The sequence below is a fragment of the Pleurodeles waltl genome, chromosome 3_1, assembly GCF_031143425.1.
Source record: "Pleurodeles waltl isolate 20211129_DDA chromosome 3_1, aPleWal1.hap1.20221129, whole genome shotgun sequence".
NCBI classification, from domain to species: Eukaryota; Metazoa; Chordata; class Amphibia; order Caudata; family Salamandridae; genus Pleurodeles; species Pleurodeles waltl.
In genome coordinates this window covers 313,593,166-313,609,594 of record NC_090440.1, presented here as the reverse complement: position 1 = coordinate 313,609,594, position 16,429 = coordinate 313,593,166, and the positions used below count along the sequence as shown (strand labels likewise).

The window sequence follows — 16,429 nt, the reverse complement described above, 5'->3', positions numbered from 1 at the left end:
TACAGGGAAATATGTAGGCTGTGGTCCACATTACTTTTATTTAACCAGTTCTTAAACCAGGTAACAATATATAGAGACATGTAGTTCCACATTCTTGGCACTGATGACCACTTATAGAACTCTAAACTAATTCAGGGGTTTTCCTAAAAATAAATAAATTAACCAGAAAACAATGTTGATGCAACAAGTGCTTCAGAATAGAGCTAATTTAATTCTATGAAATTTGAGAAATTCACAGTTTTATCACATTACTCAATACTATGGGGGTCATTACACGTCTGGCGGACACTAGATGCTACATTACAACCCTGGTGGTTGGGCCGCCGGTCTGCCAGGAACAGAGATCCCAGTGGTGTTGCGGTAGGTGGCGGTCCTAAGCCGCCAATGCAGCCCTGCAAGCAGCGCTACCCTGGGGATTACAAGCCCCTTTTCCGCCAGCGGTTTCATGGCGCTACCACGGCCCTCACAATTCTAGCAGAGAACGGGTGCAGGAGGCCCAAGGGGGGCCCCTGCCCTGCCCACGCACTTGGCGTGGGCAGTGCAGGGCTCCCTTGGCCAGCACCATTGCAATGTTCGTGAACATTGTGACGGTGCTGGTGCACCCTGCGTGCTACAGCATTGACGGCAGCTCGATTACGTGACAATGCTGTAGCCTGTTTCCCGCTAAGCTGGCCAGCCTAGCAGGAAGATCTCAATGGGGCCGGTGGGGAGGTAGCTTGTGTGGCAGCAACCTCCCTGTCGGAAATTCGGCAGACTGTAAAAACCGTCCACCAAACTCGTAATGACCCCCAACGTGTCTTTTTCTTTCCTGGGGGAGACTATTTCAGAAGAAAATGCATCAACATGAGGCATTTTCTGCTCAAACCTCTTTCTTCCTGGTTTCTTGCATGACATATTTACACGAGGTATGCCCTCTTCTACAAATGCCCTGCAAACTATTGGCAGATTTGTATGATTTGCATAATTGTGTGTGAAATTGAACAGAAAATAATTATGCAATTTCACACATCTTTAATCATTTATATTGGCTTTCCGTTGAACAGAGGATTCTTTTCAAGTCTATGTGCATTGTGTTTAGGGCCTTTCAGGAAAAGGACCCTGTATTGCTGCAACACAGACTGAAAAGATAAGTTCTGAAGAGGCTCCTGCAGTCTAACAGTGCAAATTTCATGCGGGTACCCAGGTTTCGGAAAAATCTACAAGGGGGCCGAGCCTTCTCTATTAAAGCTGTTCAAGTGTGGAATAAGCTCCCGGCCACTCTGAGAGTGCACAGATTTCCTGAAATTCAGGAAAGCCTATAAGACATGGTTGTTCCCAACATAGTAATAGTTTTTACTTGTCGCTTAAACAACTTTGCTTCAGTGCCAGGTTACTAGTCTCATCACAGTGCGCTTCACAAATGCTATATTATAATAACAATAATATTAATAATGATAATAATTTATAGCCTACACATCGTACTACCTAAAAGATTAATACTGACTAAAGAGCTCATTGTTAAAGTAAAGCTCCATCTGCTTTAGAGGTGGGTCAAGTCTTTCCTAATGAAATGGTAAGAATGTACTCTATTACCCAAATTCGTGAATTGGTGGTCAACACATTGATTTTAAGATTATTGCAGTTAAGAGTTCCACAGGTGTATAAAATGTACATTCCAACAAAACCAAAGACAAAAAGATATTTTCCGCAGATGGATTCTTAGTAAGTGGAAGACTACATGACAATGTGCCTCAGTCTCCTTTAAGGGAAATATCTGCATGGATTATAAAGATTATTAAGGGCCTGATTGCGGCTTTGGTGGAGGATATCACTCCGTCACAAAAGTGAAGGATATTCCTTCCACCATATTACAAGTTCCATAGGATATAATGGAACTTGTAATACTGCAGGTGGAATATCTGTCACGTTTATGATGGAGTAATCTCCTCCGCCAAGGCCCTGAGTGTATCAACTGAATTGAATTTCTGGTAAAACTGATCATCAAGACCAATTACTACTTTTCTCCCTTATTTTTGTCACTTACTCATAATGAAAAGTACGAATGACAAAATATCTAACAGTTATTGCAGTAAACATGCAAAAATATTATATTAAGATTATTCCTTAAAAATCTCCGACTCGGGGCACAGTCCATCTGCTCCTTTAAACATATAGCACATGACACTTACATTAAACCTGTTCAATTTTGGCAAAGCTTTATTTTATTATATAGCTTTAAGTTGCACTTTTGACATTTTAAAAAGTATATTAAGTAAATATAAAGTGTCAACAAAATTAAATTGAACTCAAATCAATAACTACCCTTTGTTATCAAATATTTCCTATCTCTTACACAAGTATGTTTAAAATGTAGTGTTTTGTCGTGTGAGTAATGTGAGCAGTAAGAGTGTAAATCAAAAGCTGTAGGCCATAAGGTATGGCAGTGCTGCACCGTGTTGCTGTCGGCTCAAATAGAATGCTTACCAAGTTCTCATTGGTCAACCTGGTTATCTCATGCTGCAGACTTGCTTCTATGCGGGCTTCAGGTGGAAGCTGCAGATTTTGAGCCAAGAGCTGCTGCTGGCGATTGTTCTCTTCCTTCAGACTCTGGATTTCTCCACGCAGAGCTTCCACCTCATTTTCATTGCTCTTTCTCTGGGCTTGAAGTTGAGACTCCAACAGTCTATGAAATGGATCAGAGAGATAGTTTATTCTAGTGGTTGAAAAGATCTTGCTAAGTAAAGATTAGCCACATATTTTCCCTAAAAAAGCATTAGCCATCACCATATCAGCGTCAAATGTTGTTTAAACCCATGCCTGCCGGTTTAGCAGTGGGCAAAATGAAACCATGTTTAGATCTAAAGGTATTTATTCACCCTTCCTGGTTCTATAAGCCATTTCATATCTGCAGCTTTGCACACTTTACAATACAAAAACCCATCTATGAAGCATAAATAGGCAATAATTTACTTAAAGACTGTAATGGCACCCAAAAACGAATTTATGGGCCCACCACTGGAAATTATTTAACAGAATATTCTAAAAGTCCAAGAGGGGGACACTGCCTTTAAGCCAACTCATAACACAATTAAGGGCAATATCCATTATAATGGCTATGACAATCACATCAACAAGAAAAGTGCCATTGTAATATATATATATATATATATATATATATATATATATATATATATATATATATATATATATATATATATATAGACACACCTTCTGGGTTAAAATATGCAGAGGCCTATCTAATAACCATTACAAATGCAATCATTCACTTCACCCATGTGCCTTAGCATGGGCTATTGCCATTCAGTTCAGCACTGGCATAAGGAGCAAAAGTGCATAGCAGACGGTCTGTCCTTTCCGTCACCCATAAAACATACAATTAAAGTTAGTCTTCAGCAGGCAGATAAAGGAAGGTTATTTTTAGTTTGTGCAAGCGCCAGGCAAGAGTAGATGTATTAGTAAGCAACATTTGAACTGCACTGTTTGTCCTCCTGGTCATCACTTTGTTAAGAATCATCTGCTGCTGGATGAGTGGCGGCAATTATTTGCTTAACCTGGGAAAAGTTTCAAACCTCAGTGGGCATGTCCTGACCACAATGGACAACGCTGTGCTTACTCTGACCATGCGCTCTGCCACACAATGACATTATGGGCTCGCCACAGTATCTGGAGATGCCGTATGGACTAAAGGCTACTGACTGAAAGCTCTTTACTCATAGCTCCTGCCTTGGGCAGGGCCAAGTCTCTGACAATTGCTCTCCAATAGGCTACTGTTCTCCACAGCCACCTGGAACACTTTGCTCATGGCTCTAACCCTATTTCTAGGTGGCCTTATATGTTTATCACAATAAACAAAAGACAAGCTGTAGACTTAAAACAGTTATGCACACCAGAGACCAATAGAAATCAGAGCAAATTATGGTACACTGTAAGCTAAAAATATTTATTTTACATTTTAAGTGTTGACTCCTCATTTCAGATAACACAGTTTGCCCCTTTAGGCTTACTTCACTATGTACGTGGTGAAAATATCACAAAGAGCAATAATTTCCTCTAATGATAGATATCTGGTATGATACCACCAAAACAGGGAAAACAGAGGGGCATGAAAAACTATTGGAATGTTTCTTTATAAATTAAAAGACAAAAACAAATGTGATTAAAAAAATGAGCATTCAAAGTCATTCAATATGAAAACTTTGAATTCATACATTTCATTATATTGTAATTATTATTTATTAAGTATTAATTCACTTCACTTCATACGTAGTTTTGATACTTCATCATTGTGCTATCTTAAATGTAGCTTACGCAGGGAACTGTCAACTTAAAATAGCTGTACAAAATCTCACATGGCTCTAATTAGCCACTAGATTCAGGGGCAAAGTTCCACTAAGTAGCACCAATAATAAAGAAAATCCTTTTCCCATTATTTTCAATTGAAACCATGGCATCTCACACAAAACTATTTACAGAGATTACAACAACATAAAACATACTATAGCAAATTTCATTAAAGTACATATTAGATTAAATAGGAACGTAGGTATCAGACACTTAGGGCCTCATTACGAACCTGGTGGACTTAAGGCCTCCGGGGTAGTGGTGGCAGTCGGGCTGCTGGCAATGTGGCAGTCCGACCGCCACAGTAGGGCGGTGGTCGGACTGCCAGCACAGCCAATCCACTGCCACAGGACGTTGTGGCAGTGCTGGCGGTCCTAATCCGACAGGGCAGCAGTGCAAGCAGAGCTGCCCTGGGGATTACGAGTCCCTTCTCTGCCAGCGGTTTCATGGCAGTGACACTACCATGAAATGGCTGGCGGAGGCGGGCTCCTGCACTGCCCATGCACTTGGCATGGGCAATGTAGGGCCCCCCTGGACAGTCCCATCGCAATGTTCACGGTCTGCTTTGAAGACAGTGAACATCGGGACAGGTGCTGGTGCACCTTACGCACTACGACATTGCCGCCGTCTCTATTATGAGCTGGCGTCAATGCTGTAGGCCGTTTCCAGCTGGGTCCACGGGCGGAAACTCTGTTTGTGCTCACTTGCCCAACGGGAAACTCATAATGGGAGCCCGCGGGAAGGCAGCTGCACTGGCGGCAACCTGCCCGGTCTGGACTTCGCCGGACAGCCTTTTCCATCCACCAAAGTCATAATGACCCCCTTAGTATATTTGATGGTGGGCACATTTATTGAAATCAAGGTACAATCACTGTCAATTGATCTGATGAAAGTGGTGGTAATGTAATAGATGATTTTAAGACACTCAGAATCTGTCCGAACAGAATACATCAAGACCCAAGCTTTTTTTCAGGGACAGAATTCCTTACTAGATGGCAAAGTAGTGTTCCACATAAAAACTGCCCCTATTGTGATACAAAATCATCACCCTAAAGCAACGTGATCAGTCTGTGAATGGCTAATAGCTCGAGTTTCTCAGCTCTTCTTTCCTTTGCCTTGGAAATTTATATTTGTCTTGACTGAAATTCGTTATAAGTGCATGAAGCAAAACCTACGAGAAGCATAGGCAACTTAAGTTCTGTGTTTGACTTTACACAAAATGATCTGTAGCCTTTAAATATGGCCGAAGCAAGTGGACAGCAAAGCATTGGTTAGTAAGACAATGCAAACTGGTAAAACCCCACTCAGAATATCTGGTAACCTGTTGGACTGTTTTAACCCTTCATAAACCAGCCATAGCTCTCCATCCTCATTCAGCATTTCGTAGTCCTGAGGAAGTGATCTTTAGAGAAAAGTTTAAAAAAAACGTTAATATGTTAAACGGATTTATGATGGTTAATCGACATGTTAATGTCCTGAAAAGCACAATGATTATGTATTGAGCAAATCTGACCAATACGTTTAACTGCATTCAATTCTCAACACTGACCATTTATGCTGTGTGCTGCCTATATCACATTCCATTCATACAATCTGCCATTGTATTTTCCAAACACAATTGCAGGGCTGTTAACAATTCCAGTTCTTGTACATGGATTAGAGAGAGAATGAGTCTGCTTTACGCACAACTGATTTAAACAGCATCACGAAACTCCAAGAAATATACTTTAAAAAAATATTCAAGACTTACAAAGCCACCTCAAATGGCCAATCCTTTACCCATAAGTCTGTCCACAGTGATTGCCACAGTACGTAGCAATCACAAAAGCAAACCTTATTTGCACTAATAAGACGTTTGTAATGAATTGTGAGGGAAGATATGAAGGGGGTGTGTTGCAGAGAATATCTGCTTCAATTTAGGTTTAAAGCAATGTTTAAGTAGTAGACCTTAACATTTTCCTTCCATCTTGATGAATACGACAATTAGGACATCAAGATTCTCACTGGAGCTAGCACTGTAAAGTGGGCTAGTGAACCGGCTGATTGATCAGCAGCAAGGATTACCAATGAGTGGAATATATTCGTCGTGGATAGTAAACACTATATAAATACAATTAAATATAAACAGAGAGTGTACCATTATTCTTACTCTTACATCATATATGATTCCTTGCACTCAGTAGTGGTACTGCCTTAAAGAGTGAAGACAAGGAATGCCTTTTTCTACATGGCAATATGGCCTGCTATAGACGTACCTCCTCCAGCCAGTGTAGAATAAAGGGAATGATAAAAAAAAAACTCCTGCCTGAATTGAAATATATTCGTAGGAGTACTCCCCATCTACGCCCATTTCCCCTCAAGGAAATGACTAACTGCACATTTCCACTTTGAAGAAATATGATCCTAAAGTGCATTTTAAACTTATAGCTTTCATATTTTGCTTATTTATGAAGTACAACAGTTTTTGGGGTGCTCCCCCTGAAAATGGGATGAGAATTTTCAAAAGCTGTACAGGAAGGAACAATGATGTAATAAGATTCTGACACCCATATTATCAAACAATTATACCAGATTGTAAACAATCATGGAGATAGGCACCCAACACCAAATATACGCTGATAAGAGACTTTGGATATTAAACATGTTGAGCCTTATTCATGAATAATAAAGCACATCGTGAAGATTATTATTTGTTTACGTGTATGCATTTTTGTTATTGTGAGTAGACATCAAAATCATAATCTAAGAAAATGGCAGATTTCCAAGTATACAAGGTAATGTTAATTTTCTTCATGGAAAACCTGCTCTTCACTCACGATGTAGCCTATCCTTTCCCTCCATAGAAAGGCATTTACTCCTTTTTACAGAAGGAAACATGCCTGTCTTGCCAGGATGAAAAATGAGCTGCAAACTGTGGATAACTATAAGTTTAAACATTTATGGATATTCATTCTAGTTCGAACGACCACCACCACTCTTCACCATCTACAATAATGCAGACATATCTGTCAGTATGCCTTCAGTTATAAGTGCAGACTGTTCACCTTTTGCAGTCACAAGCATGATTTGCAGACAGAAATCCGGATTCTGTAGTCAGGATCACAGCCAACCTAATTCTGAAGTTACATTCTAATCAGGTGAACAATGGCCCCTAAATTTGACACGTGTCTGTGTCGCTGTTTTCACAAGGCTGACTTCTCTAAACTCGCTATAAATCTAGAAGGAACTTAGAGCTTCATTTTTGGAAGGTCTCTTTACTTCAGATAGAGCAGGCTTGGCTATTCCAACTTTCATATTGCCCTTGGTCTCGCTCAGCTCACATTTGGGTCCCTCTACTAGCCCTCCAGGATTATGCAAGATTTTGTTTTTACATTCAGTACCTCAATCCAGCACACCCTGTCTCTCTAGTGAGAGGGAAGCAGCCTGTAATGGCAAAGTAGAACCAATTGATGAGCCTCCTTCCTCAACATTTTTAAAGGAAACCCCATTTTGTCTACATCTATTAAAATGAAGTTCTAGATTTGTTTCTGTGACAATTGAAACACTATTCACTTGTCTCAGTGGCTAAGTTATAAGAACACAACAGTGCTTCCAAGCACAAAATATTTTCAGGAGACTAAAGACTACGCTTAACTTTTCATTAAGACTTCTTTACTGTTCTCCCTAGAGAAAGAGAACCTAGCCCTTATAATAAGGCAGCATGGAAAAAGAGAATGAAATTTAGGAACTCCCCAGAGCAGAGTTTTATAAAACATAGGTTATATGTCCGTACACAACAGAGTTACTTATGCCTGATTCTACTGAGCTGCTTTTACGTGTACAGAGAAGAGTATATTCTCGAACAGTGGTTAAAGTCCCATTCTATCAGACCAATAGCAAACAGAGTCCTGGGTTTTGATTCGTATAAGACTAAATATACTGGTTGTTCCCTTTATATGTCTATGTTCTTAAAGTTCTTCTATTTGGTTTTTCCTTTGGTTCCAAATTCAGCATTCAGAAGTTGATAAGCATCATGTACCGATGCTACGAATCATTAAATGTACAGTCACTTACTAATTAAAAATATATCTCAAGATTGGGAAATTTTTGTGCTATTGTGCATTGACAGTGTGGTTATTCGCACACGTCCGCTATCCATTTGAGGTCTCCCCATTACATTTAAATTGTAAACCAGAACTTCCGTGCAACTTTGATCGTAACGTGGGAACCTACAGCAATTGTAACTTCTGTAATTTTCAACATGTCTTTGAAATAATTTACTGAGAACGCAATACATGGATCTTGCTGCTCTTCCATCTTTTCTACAGGGAGGCAATTAATAAGAGGTTTAATTTAGCCAGACAAGCACTAAACAATGGAAAATGCCAACTACTCTGGGTACATGAATAAGTCTAAAAAAACAAAACAAATAGAAAATAACCATCTAACAATGAAACAAAAATGTAGAACAATAAAGACAGTTTAACGGATTCATCGAAATATTTCATGAACACATTAGGCTGCAAGTATAAAAGATTATTCAATGTGACGCCCAATTAAAAATCCTTAATTGACTGATGATTAATTTCTCTCATTACAGTGAAGTTGAATCCACTAACACAGGCCATGTGTGATGGTAGAAAATCGCATATCATGTGACGTACAATCATCTTATAGTGTTTTACAAAATGTAGGCTTACTTTCGGCTACAGTGAAAGCAAATATCTGACTTCATCCACTTCTTCTACCTCCATCTACAACAGATTTTATTCTGCATCAAGAGACTGAACACTCACTAAATGTCTTTATGAGATTTACAGACAGATAAAGTGATTTCTTCAAAATATGGGCATCTGTGTAAAACATTTTTAAAGACGTGAATGAGACAGATAGATTAACAATACATGATCAGGATACAACAGTCTGTATATTACACAAAGAAACATAGCCACAAAAATATGTGAAATTTGAGAGGCGCAGAGCTTCATCAACCAAGGTAAATGAATGACATTACAAAAAACATCATACTATTACGGTGAATAGTCCAGTTACTCAAAGTGGCAATCAACTCAACCATCACAGAAGGAACTAAAATAAAAAAAGCTTGCAATGTTGTCAAGTGACCCAATGTGAGATGCCACACCTTCAACTAATCCAGCCCTTTACTTAAAAGCAATGCGCTGGGCTTTTCTACCCTACCCCCTTTCCAGCAGTGAGACCAGTGTCGCCACACTGGGCACAATGCTTGGAGGGCATTGCATTTTAACCAGTTGTGCCTTGTGCTTAACCGAAGGGGCGGGCGCACTTTTTTTGGGGGTGGGGGGTGAGGAGAATTAAACTGAATAAAAACATAATAATAATTAAAAAAACAAACACGTACCTCCTCCGCCGTGCGCCGTACTCTCTGTCCCTCGACGACTGCAGGCACAGGCTCCCAGGCTGCCCTGCTGCCAATCCTGACACTACTTAAAGCAGAGTCAGGATGGGCTGGGAAAGTCCAGCCAAGGTGCTCCCAGGCCGACTGGGAGCCTGTGCAGGTTCTTCTCCAGCCCAGGAACTGTGTTGCTAGGCTGGAGAGCCCTGTGTGCATGTGTTTTTGACCGGCTTGAGACCGCCGGCCAAACACAGATGCGCTCTGAGGGGGAATGCTCTGCACTCCCCCCAGTGCACGTCACCCCCGTGGCCCCACCCTTTTCCCCAAAAAATAATCATAAACACAGTTTATGATCGGTTTTGGGGAGAAGGTTTGCAGCTGCCGCTGTTGGCTGCCCTTATGGAGGAGCCATCCCTGATTTTAACATATCTTAGGGAGAAAAAAAACCTTCTGCAGAGATATTTGTGCACCTAGACATTTTCAGACGATAATAATAATGTCAAGATTAACTCTTCTAATTAATGTACTTGCTGATGCGCACTGTGTTTTGTCTAGTCACACTTTTCACTCATCAGAAAGCAGAATAGAGAATGTGCCTGCTGCAAAGCACAACTGTAACGTGCACATTACAGATTTGTGATTTTATGTAGATAGCTTACTGCTTTTGTCACAGGGATCCTTTTGGTACTCGCAGTTCATAAGTAAAAATCCTTCTAATATAGCACAATGAGCTATGATCTGGCATAAAAATGCAGGGTATAAGTTTAGAACCTTATTGTTTTTTCCTCAATATTTCATTAATGTAAGGTTGCTAAAAATGGTTAATTCGGATAGAAATACATTCCTAAGAGTGGAGGCAGCCCCAACCACTGTGTTACGCTTTAATTACTGAGTTTATATTTTTACAGATCAACCACTCTTTTGATTATATTGTTATGTGATTCTTACACCTTGTAGCTCTTATTGTTTTATGTAACATTTCCTATACATTGTTTTATACACTTTTATGATTCATTGTCTCTGCATGATATGTGTGTGATGTAAAATACTCTGACACCATACCAGTGGCGGCCGGCAGCTTTAGGAGGGAGGGGGCGGCGGGAAGCACACACACACACACACACACACTCATTCTTTCACACACAGGTACGCATGCACATCCATTAACAACACTCATACCATTCAAACATGCACGCACGTACCAAACATTCATTTTAAAAGATCACACACACTCATTCTTTAACACACACGCACGCACCTCCATTAACAACACTCATAACACTCAAACATGCAAGCGTGCACCAAACATTCAATTTAAAACATCACACACATACACACACACACTTACCTTCAGCCTCCAGGTCCCAGGAGGGTTGGGACTGCTGCCTTCCCTCATTGGCTGACCTTAGGTCAGCCAATGAGGGAAGGCAGCAGTCCCAGCCTTGTCACAGAGTGGGATGGGGTCAGTGAGACTACTGACCCCACCCCACTCTGTGACGAAGTGTCACTAATTGACACTCGCCCTAGGCGCTTCAGGGCTTAAACCTGAAGCGCCCAGGGCGAGTATCAGTGGGTGACGCTTTCCTCGTCACCCAGGGGAGGGCCTCAAGGCACCTTTGCTGAGCCGAGGAGGTCACGCCCATTGGAGCTGTGACCTCCTCAGCCCAGCAAAGTTCAGCTCAGGCAGCCAGGAGTCTGCGCAAATCACGCATGGCTCACTCCTGGCTGTGAGCTGAAAATGAAGAGTGTCTGTCAGGCTGGCCTTTGTTCAGCCTGACAGACACTCTTCATGAGGGGCAACAGGTGGGGGGGGGGGTGGCCCCTCCGCCCTAAAGGACGGGCCGCCACTGCACCATACAATGGGAAAAGTAGGGCTATGAAAATAATTCAACATGAGAGGGGCTATGGAGGCATGAGGAAAGCCGTTAGATGGCAATAGTGAGGGAATCTAGTGAGAAAATCAGTGGAGAAGGAGGTCATTAGACAGGTGCCTACAACAATTGTTAGACAGTGTACTGTCAATACTAACATCAGCCCTGATTGGCGTCAATGCTACGACTAAATGAAGGTGTCACATATAGCACAGACCCACTTGACAGTTCTACTGTTGGTAATTTCAGATTAGATAGTGAAGGAGTATTGGCTTATTCAAATCTCTAACTCAAGCAAACCTTCCCCATGATAAAAATAGTCGTAATGTAAAAAGTACAACAGAAAAACTTCTTCTGCATTCCGACAACAATATATTTCAACAGAGAAGCACCGATGGTCTCTAATTGTACTCAACATAACGTAGAATGAACTATCAATAAAAATGTTCAGAATAACACATAACCAGTTTGGAATACACATTGGGCCCTATGCATGCCAACAAAAGTCAACAACAATGGATGATAATGCAACCAATACCATTTTCTTATCCACACGTTACACTAGACTAACTACATACTACACCAAGTGGAAAGCACTTAAGAACCTTGACTAGAGATAGGAGGGCTTGAGAGAAATGCTGCAGCACAAATCATTAGAGATATCCGTTTTTCAAAGGTCAAAATGGGAAATCATAACAGACGACATAGTAACACAGCGGTTGAATGGAGACAAACAGATACAGCGTTCACTTCCCGTGAGGCCAAGAAGAAAACACACACTTTGTTAGGTTTACATCCTCACTTGCCAATAGAAAGTTTCTAAAATGCACTTTCCCTATAACTATATTAGTGTAAGAGAAAACACACACCTGATGGTTTCCTTCAGCCCAATGTAGGCCTGTGCGATCTCGTCTTTGTCCTTCATCTTCTGCACATCCTTAAAGAGGACAGCAGAGTCGGTCATGGTATCCTGCAAGAAATGAGTCAGCTGAGTTAGCCTCCAATTACAAACATTTTTGTTGCCATTTATCAAAAAACTGCAGTTCAAAAAAGTAGATTTATCAAAGTTGCATTACACAAAGCTGAATTGTGATGATGCTGATGGAGGTCGGTCTGAACTGTTAACTAATGCTTCTTACCACTGCTTCATTTTGATTAATCATACTGTCAACCAATCAAAATAGAGTACAATGCATAACAAGTCACCTGTTATGCTTATATTGCCTTACTAACTGAGGAGTAGCGTGTGAGCTACTTACTGGTAACTCTCCAGCTACCTAGATGTAGCTCTTTTATCTGAAATCAAACCTACTAAATTACAAGTTTTTGTATGTTTAAATTATTCTATGTATGACAAAATCAAAAAGCGTGTATTGGAGACTAAAATGCGTGTGTGTTTAGAACTCCTTAACTGATGCCTGGAGAAAATGTCTAATTTTCCAAAATATATTTAGGGCTAACTTTTGTGTAAATCATACAGCACTGATGATACTTATTACTAATATTATAAACTTGGTGGCAGGGGCATTGCAACTCTGGCTGTTCTGTATTACCCAAGCAGAGGCACTCTACACTGACAAGACATTTTTACATTATTGCTGGCAACCGTGCCTGATTCACTGAGGTGATCAATGCTGGTAATCTTGCATATGCTGGTCCCGAATGTAATTGTGTCTGATGTGGTCAGCACTGCAACTCTAATAATAATAGGAGCTCGGGTGATTTTCATTGAACATGAGTAGCTCTTCTCACAGTTCCAAGTAATTCTTGTTTTCATTTATTTTTTATTTCTATGCAGCTGTAGGGCTGGCAATTCATTTTAGTCACTTCAGAGTGCTGGCACTAACTGCACTAACAAATTGTAGGACTGGATTTCACTGGCCTATCTTTGGCGCTTGTAGCCTCCAGGTCGCAGTATTGGCAGCCCCAGTTTCTGTAAATGCACTTCTGGATCAACAGTGGCTCCTTGCTGTACCATAAAAACCACCCCAAGTTATGCTGAGCTTTAAAATCGAGTCCCACACTGTCAGCACCCTGGCCTGGTCCTTACCCTGTACATGGCAAACATGTACATTTTCTTGTAGAAAAATAAAGGTGGAAATAGTTAATGAAAAGCAATATTTTTAAAGAACAACACAGATCAAGAAACGTTTGTGAATGAGGGAGACAGACACTCCCTTGAATATCTGCTTGTAAGCTCAGCCATTCAAATCTTTAAATGTGCAGACATAAAACTGACTAAAAAAGCATGGAAAGTTATAAGGACATATGAACTCATGATTTTATATGGACGATTAGAAATGACAAGACTATCTTGGGAAACTTTCAGGTAAAATGTCTGCTACACTGCACATTGAATGATGGGAAGCCTGTCCTTTAACTACAAATAGGGTTCACTAATAAGCATACTGCAGATCCTTTGGCTTGTCTAGTCTCATAGCTGTACGCTCAACGAGGCAACAAAAAGAATATGTTTATCACCAAATCACCTAAAGCAATTATGATGCAGAGTTTGCCAAAACAAAAATACACATCTGCTTCGTGAATTCACCCTTCCACGTGTTCTGCCTGGAGCCATTTCCAACCATGATTTGACTAAGCAAAGTTCTTGCAAATTAAATGCTGCTTAATCACAAATGAGATTATACATTTTAAACCAACAGAGAGATGCTAGAAATGAATTTGCTTTTCTTTGAAACGTCATCTGTTTCCCTAACCACAAACAGAAAAAAATGGTCAAAGGTTTTTAAATACTTAGGGGGTTATTCCAACTTTGGAGGAGGTGGTAATCCGTCCCAAATGTGACGGATTTACCACCAGCCGTATTACGAGTTCCATAGGATATAATGGACTCGTAATACGGCTGGTGGTATATCCGTCACTTTACCGTCACTTTTGGGACGGATTACCACTTCCTCCAAAGTTGGAATAACCCCCTTAATCTTTACCACAACATTTACCATATACGCTACAGGAAAATGATAAAACTGAAATCTCACAAATAACTGAAACAAAGTGAAAAACTAACTTTTACCTTGTCATCCTGGAATATATTTATTAGAGAACAGGGAAGAAAGATAAAAAATACAGTTTTAATTTAGTTGGTTCTTCCTAAAAATACCCAGATAATCATTGCGTAACAAACAATTATGCTCATATAAAGCAAAGATCTTAAATTTATTATACATGTGATGGTTCAGATTTTGCTGCATCAAATGGAAGATTCTCTTCACAGTTTCACCAATAACAGTAAAATGACAGGTCTCATTAATATATGACTTTAGGCCTTATTTAGAGTTTGATGAATAGGGGATTTTGCCACAAAATGAAAGACCACCTGTTCTATTTACAGTCGGATGGACTATCATGTTTCTGATGGCAGGCACCCCAATGCCAGAAACCCCTCTGTTGCTACATCAGGTCGTACCCTATTTAGAGCAGAAAGTCTCATGTATGTTGTTTTCTGTTTAGTACCGCCAGGGCAAGCATGGGGACCTTGAACACCACCCCAAGCTCTACTTTAGGCCGTTCTGTAGTTGAAAAGGTCTTCATTTTGTGCCACAGTAAGTTATGCCTAATTCACAAAGCATTTCAAGTAGAAAGAAACAAAATAGTAAATCTTAACGTTTTTCAACTGCACTAACCATCACCATGCATGTCTTACACTATGTAAGACTACGCATATGTAATGTTAGAAAAACAGATGGCAGTATCCTTTCTTGGTGAATACTTTTAACGTTCAGTTGTTTCCTTTGACAGGCAGAACATAAAAATGCATAAATCTGAATATTTGGTTAATTAGAAAAGTAGATGTAAAGGAGGCCCACAAATAGCTTTAATTAACACACAGTTTAAATCTGATCCAGTATGTTTAGGCCACTAGAACTTACGCAACGTATGTCCTTAGATGCAAAAACCTCAGGAAATGGATTGAGTAACCTCGAGGCTGAGGTAAAAGGATTTTTATTAATCATAGGGCATTTCCCAAGTCGGGAAATGCAGCGGAAAAACATAAGCATTCAATTGAGGTGTGGTTTCTTCAGCCTAAGTCTAACAAACGCTATTGTATGGCTTTTAAATCAATTCTAAAACAGATTTACTCATCGGTTGTGTGTCATGTCACAATACATAACTCAGAGGTACTGAGAGATATCCATTTCTCATGCACAACAGTGTAAAAGAAAACAAATGAAACAACCCTTGAAATAAATCTTTAGACGGCTTACGGTGGCTACACAGAACATGGTCATCATCAGATTGTCAGTGCGACCAAAGACGTACACGGCTCCTTACCTTGGGTTGAATAGCTTCCTTCTGGCTAACCAGCTGTGACCTTAGGATAAGGACTTCTTCCTTGCGCACATCCAGTTCCTCACTAATAGCCATAAGCTGTTCTGAGAGGACTTTGTAGGCTGGTGCCCCCGGGGCAGTTACTTCGGGGGAGCCCTTTTCAGTCAGGGCCTTGCGCATCTCGTTCAAATCATTTTTCAGCTTCTTGTTCTCAGACTCTAGTTCTTGGCGCTAAAAGGTTGCACAATCACAAGAATATACTTAGCTGTTAGGCTATTCCAGAAGGAAAAGAAGTGATGAATGCCTTAATTGGTTTGAACTCGTTAGCGGTTGATACATTTATAACAAAAGTTCTTGATAAGCACCTGAATGGAGTGTACTGAAGTTTCTGCTCAAAAGCCAAATGACAATCTATCAACAACTAAGTGAAGCTAAACTAGAATCATTAAATTACATCACACACCTGCTTAAGTAGGCAATAAAATGTTTTTGTCTAAATATTAAAACATCTTTAAGAAGGAAAGGGTTAGGTATTCATTGAAGTGTAAGCAGCGAAGGTGTGCACGCGTATGAT

The 16,429-nt window shown here is 40.3% G+C and overlaps 1 protein-coding gene across 4 annotated transcripts in view; it reads right to left on the bottom strand.

The window, feature by feature from the left end:
* Positions 1-16,429, bottom strand: part of MYO5A (myosin VA) — a 571,522-nt gene that overhangs the window by 96,758 nt on the left and 458,335 nt on the right. For 2 of the 4 annotated variants that reach the window (XM_069222454.1, XM_069222456.1), the window contains exons 28-31: positions 15,859-16,086; positions 12,435-12,535; positions 5,663-5,743; positions 2,464-2,662 (exon numbers count right to left, since the gene is read on the bottom strand). In XM_069222454.1, the coding sequence (XP_069078555.1) occupies positions 2,464-2,662; positions 5,663-5,743; positions 12,435-12,535; positions 15,859-16,086 (609 nt within the window). The remainder of the gene's footprint in view (positions 1-2,463; positions 2,663-5,662; positions 5,744-12,434; positions 12,536-15,858; positions 16,087-16,429) is intronic. The other 2 variants (XM_069222457.1, XM_069222458.1) reach the window with 1 other exon arrangement.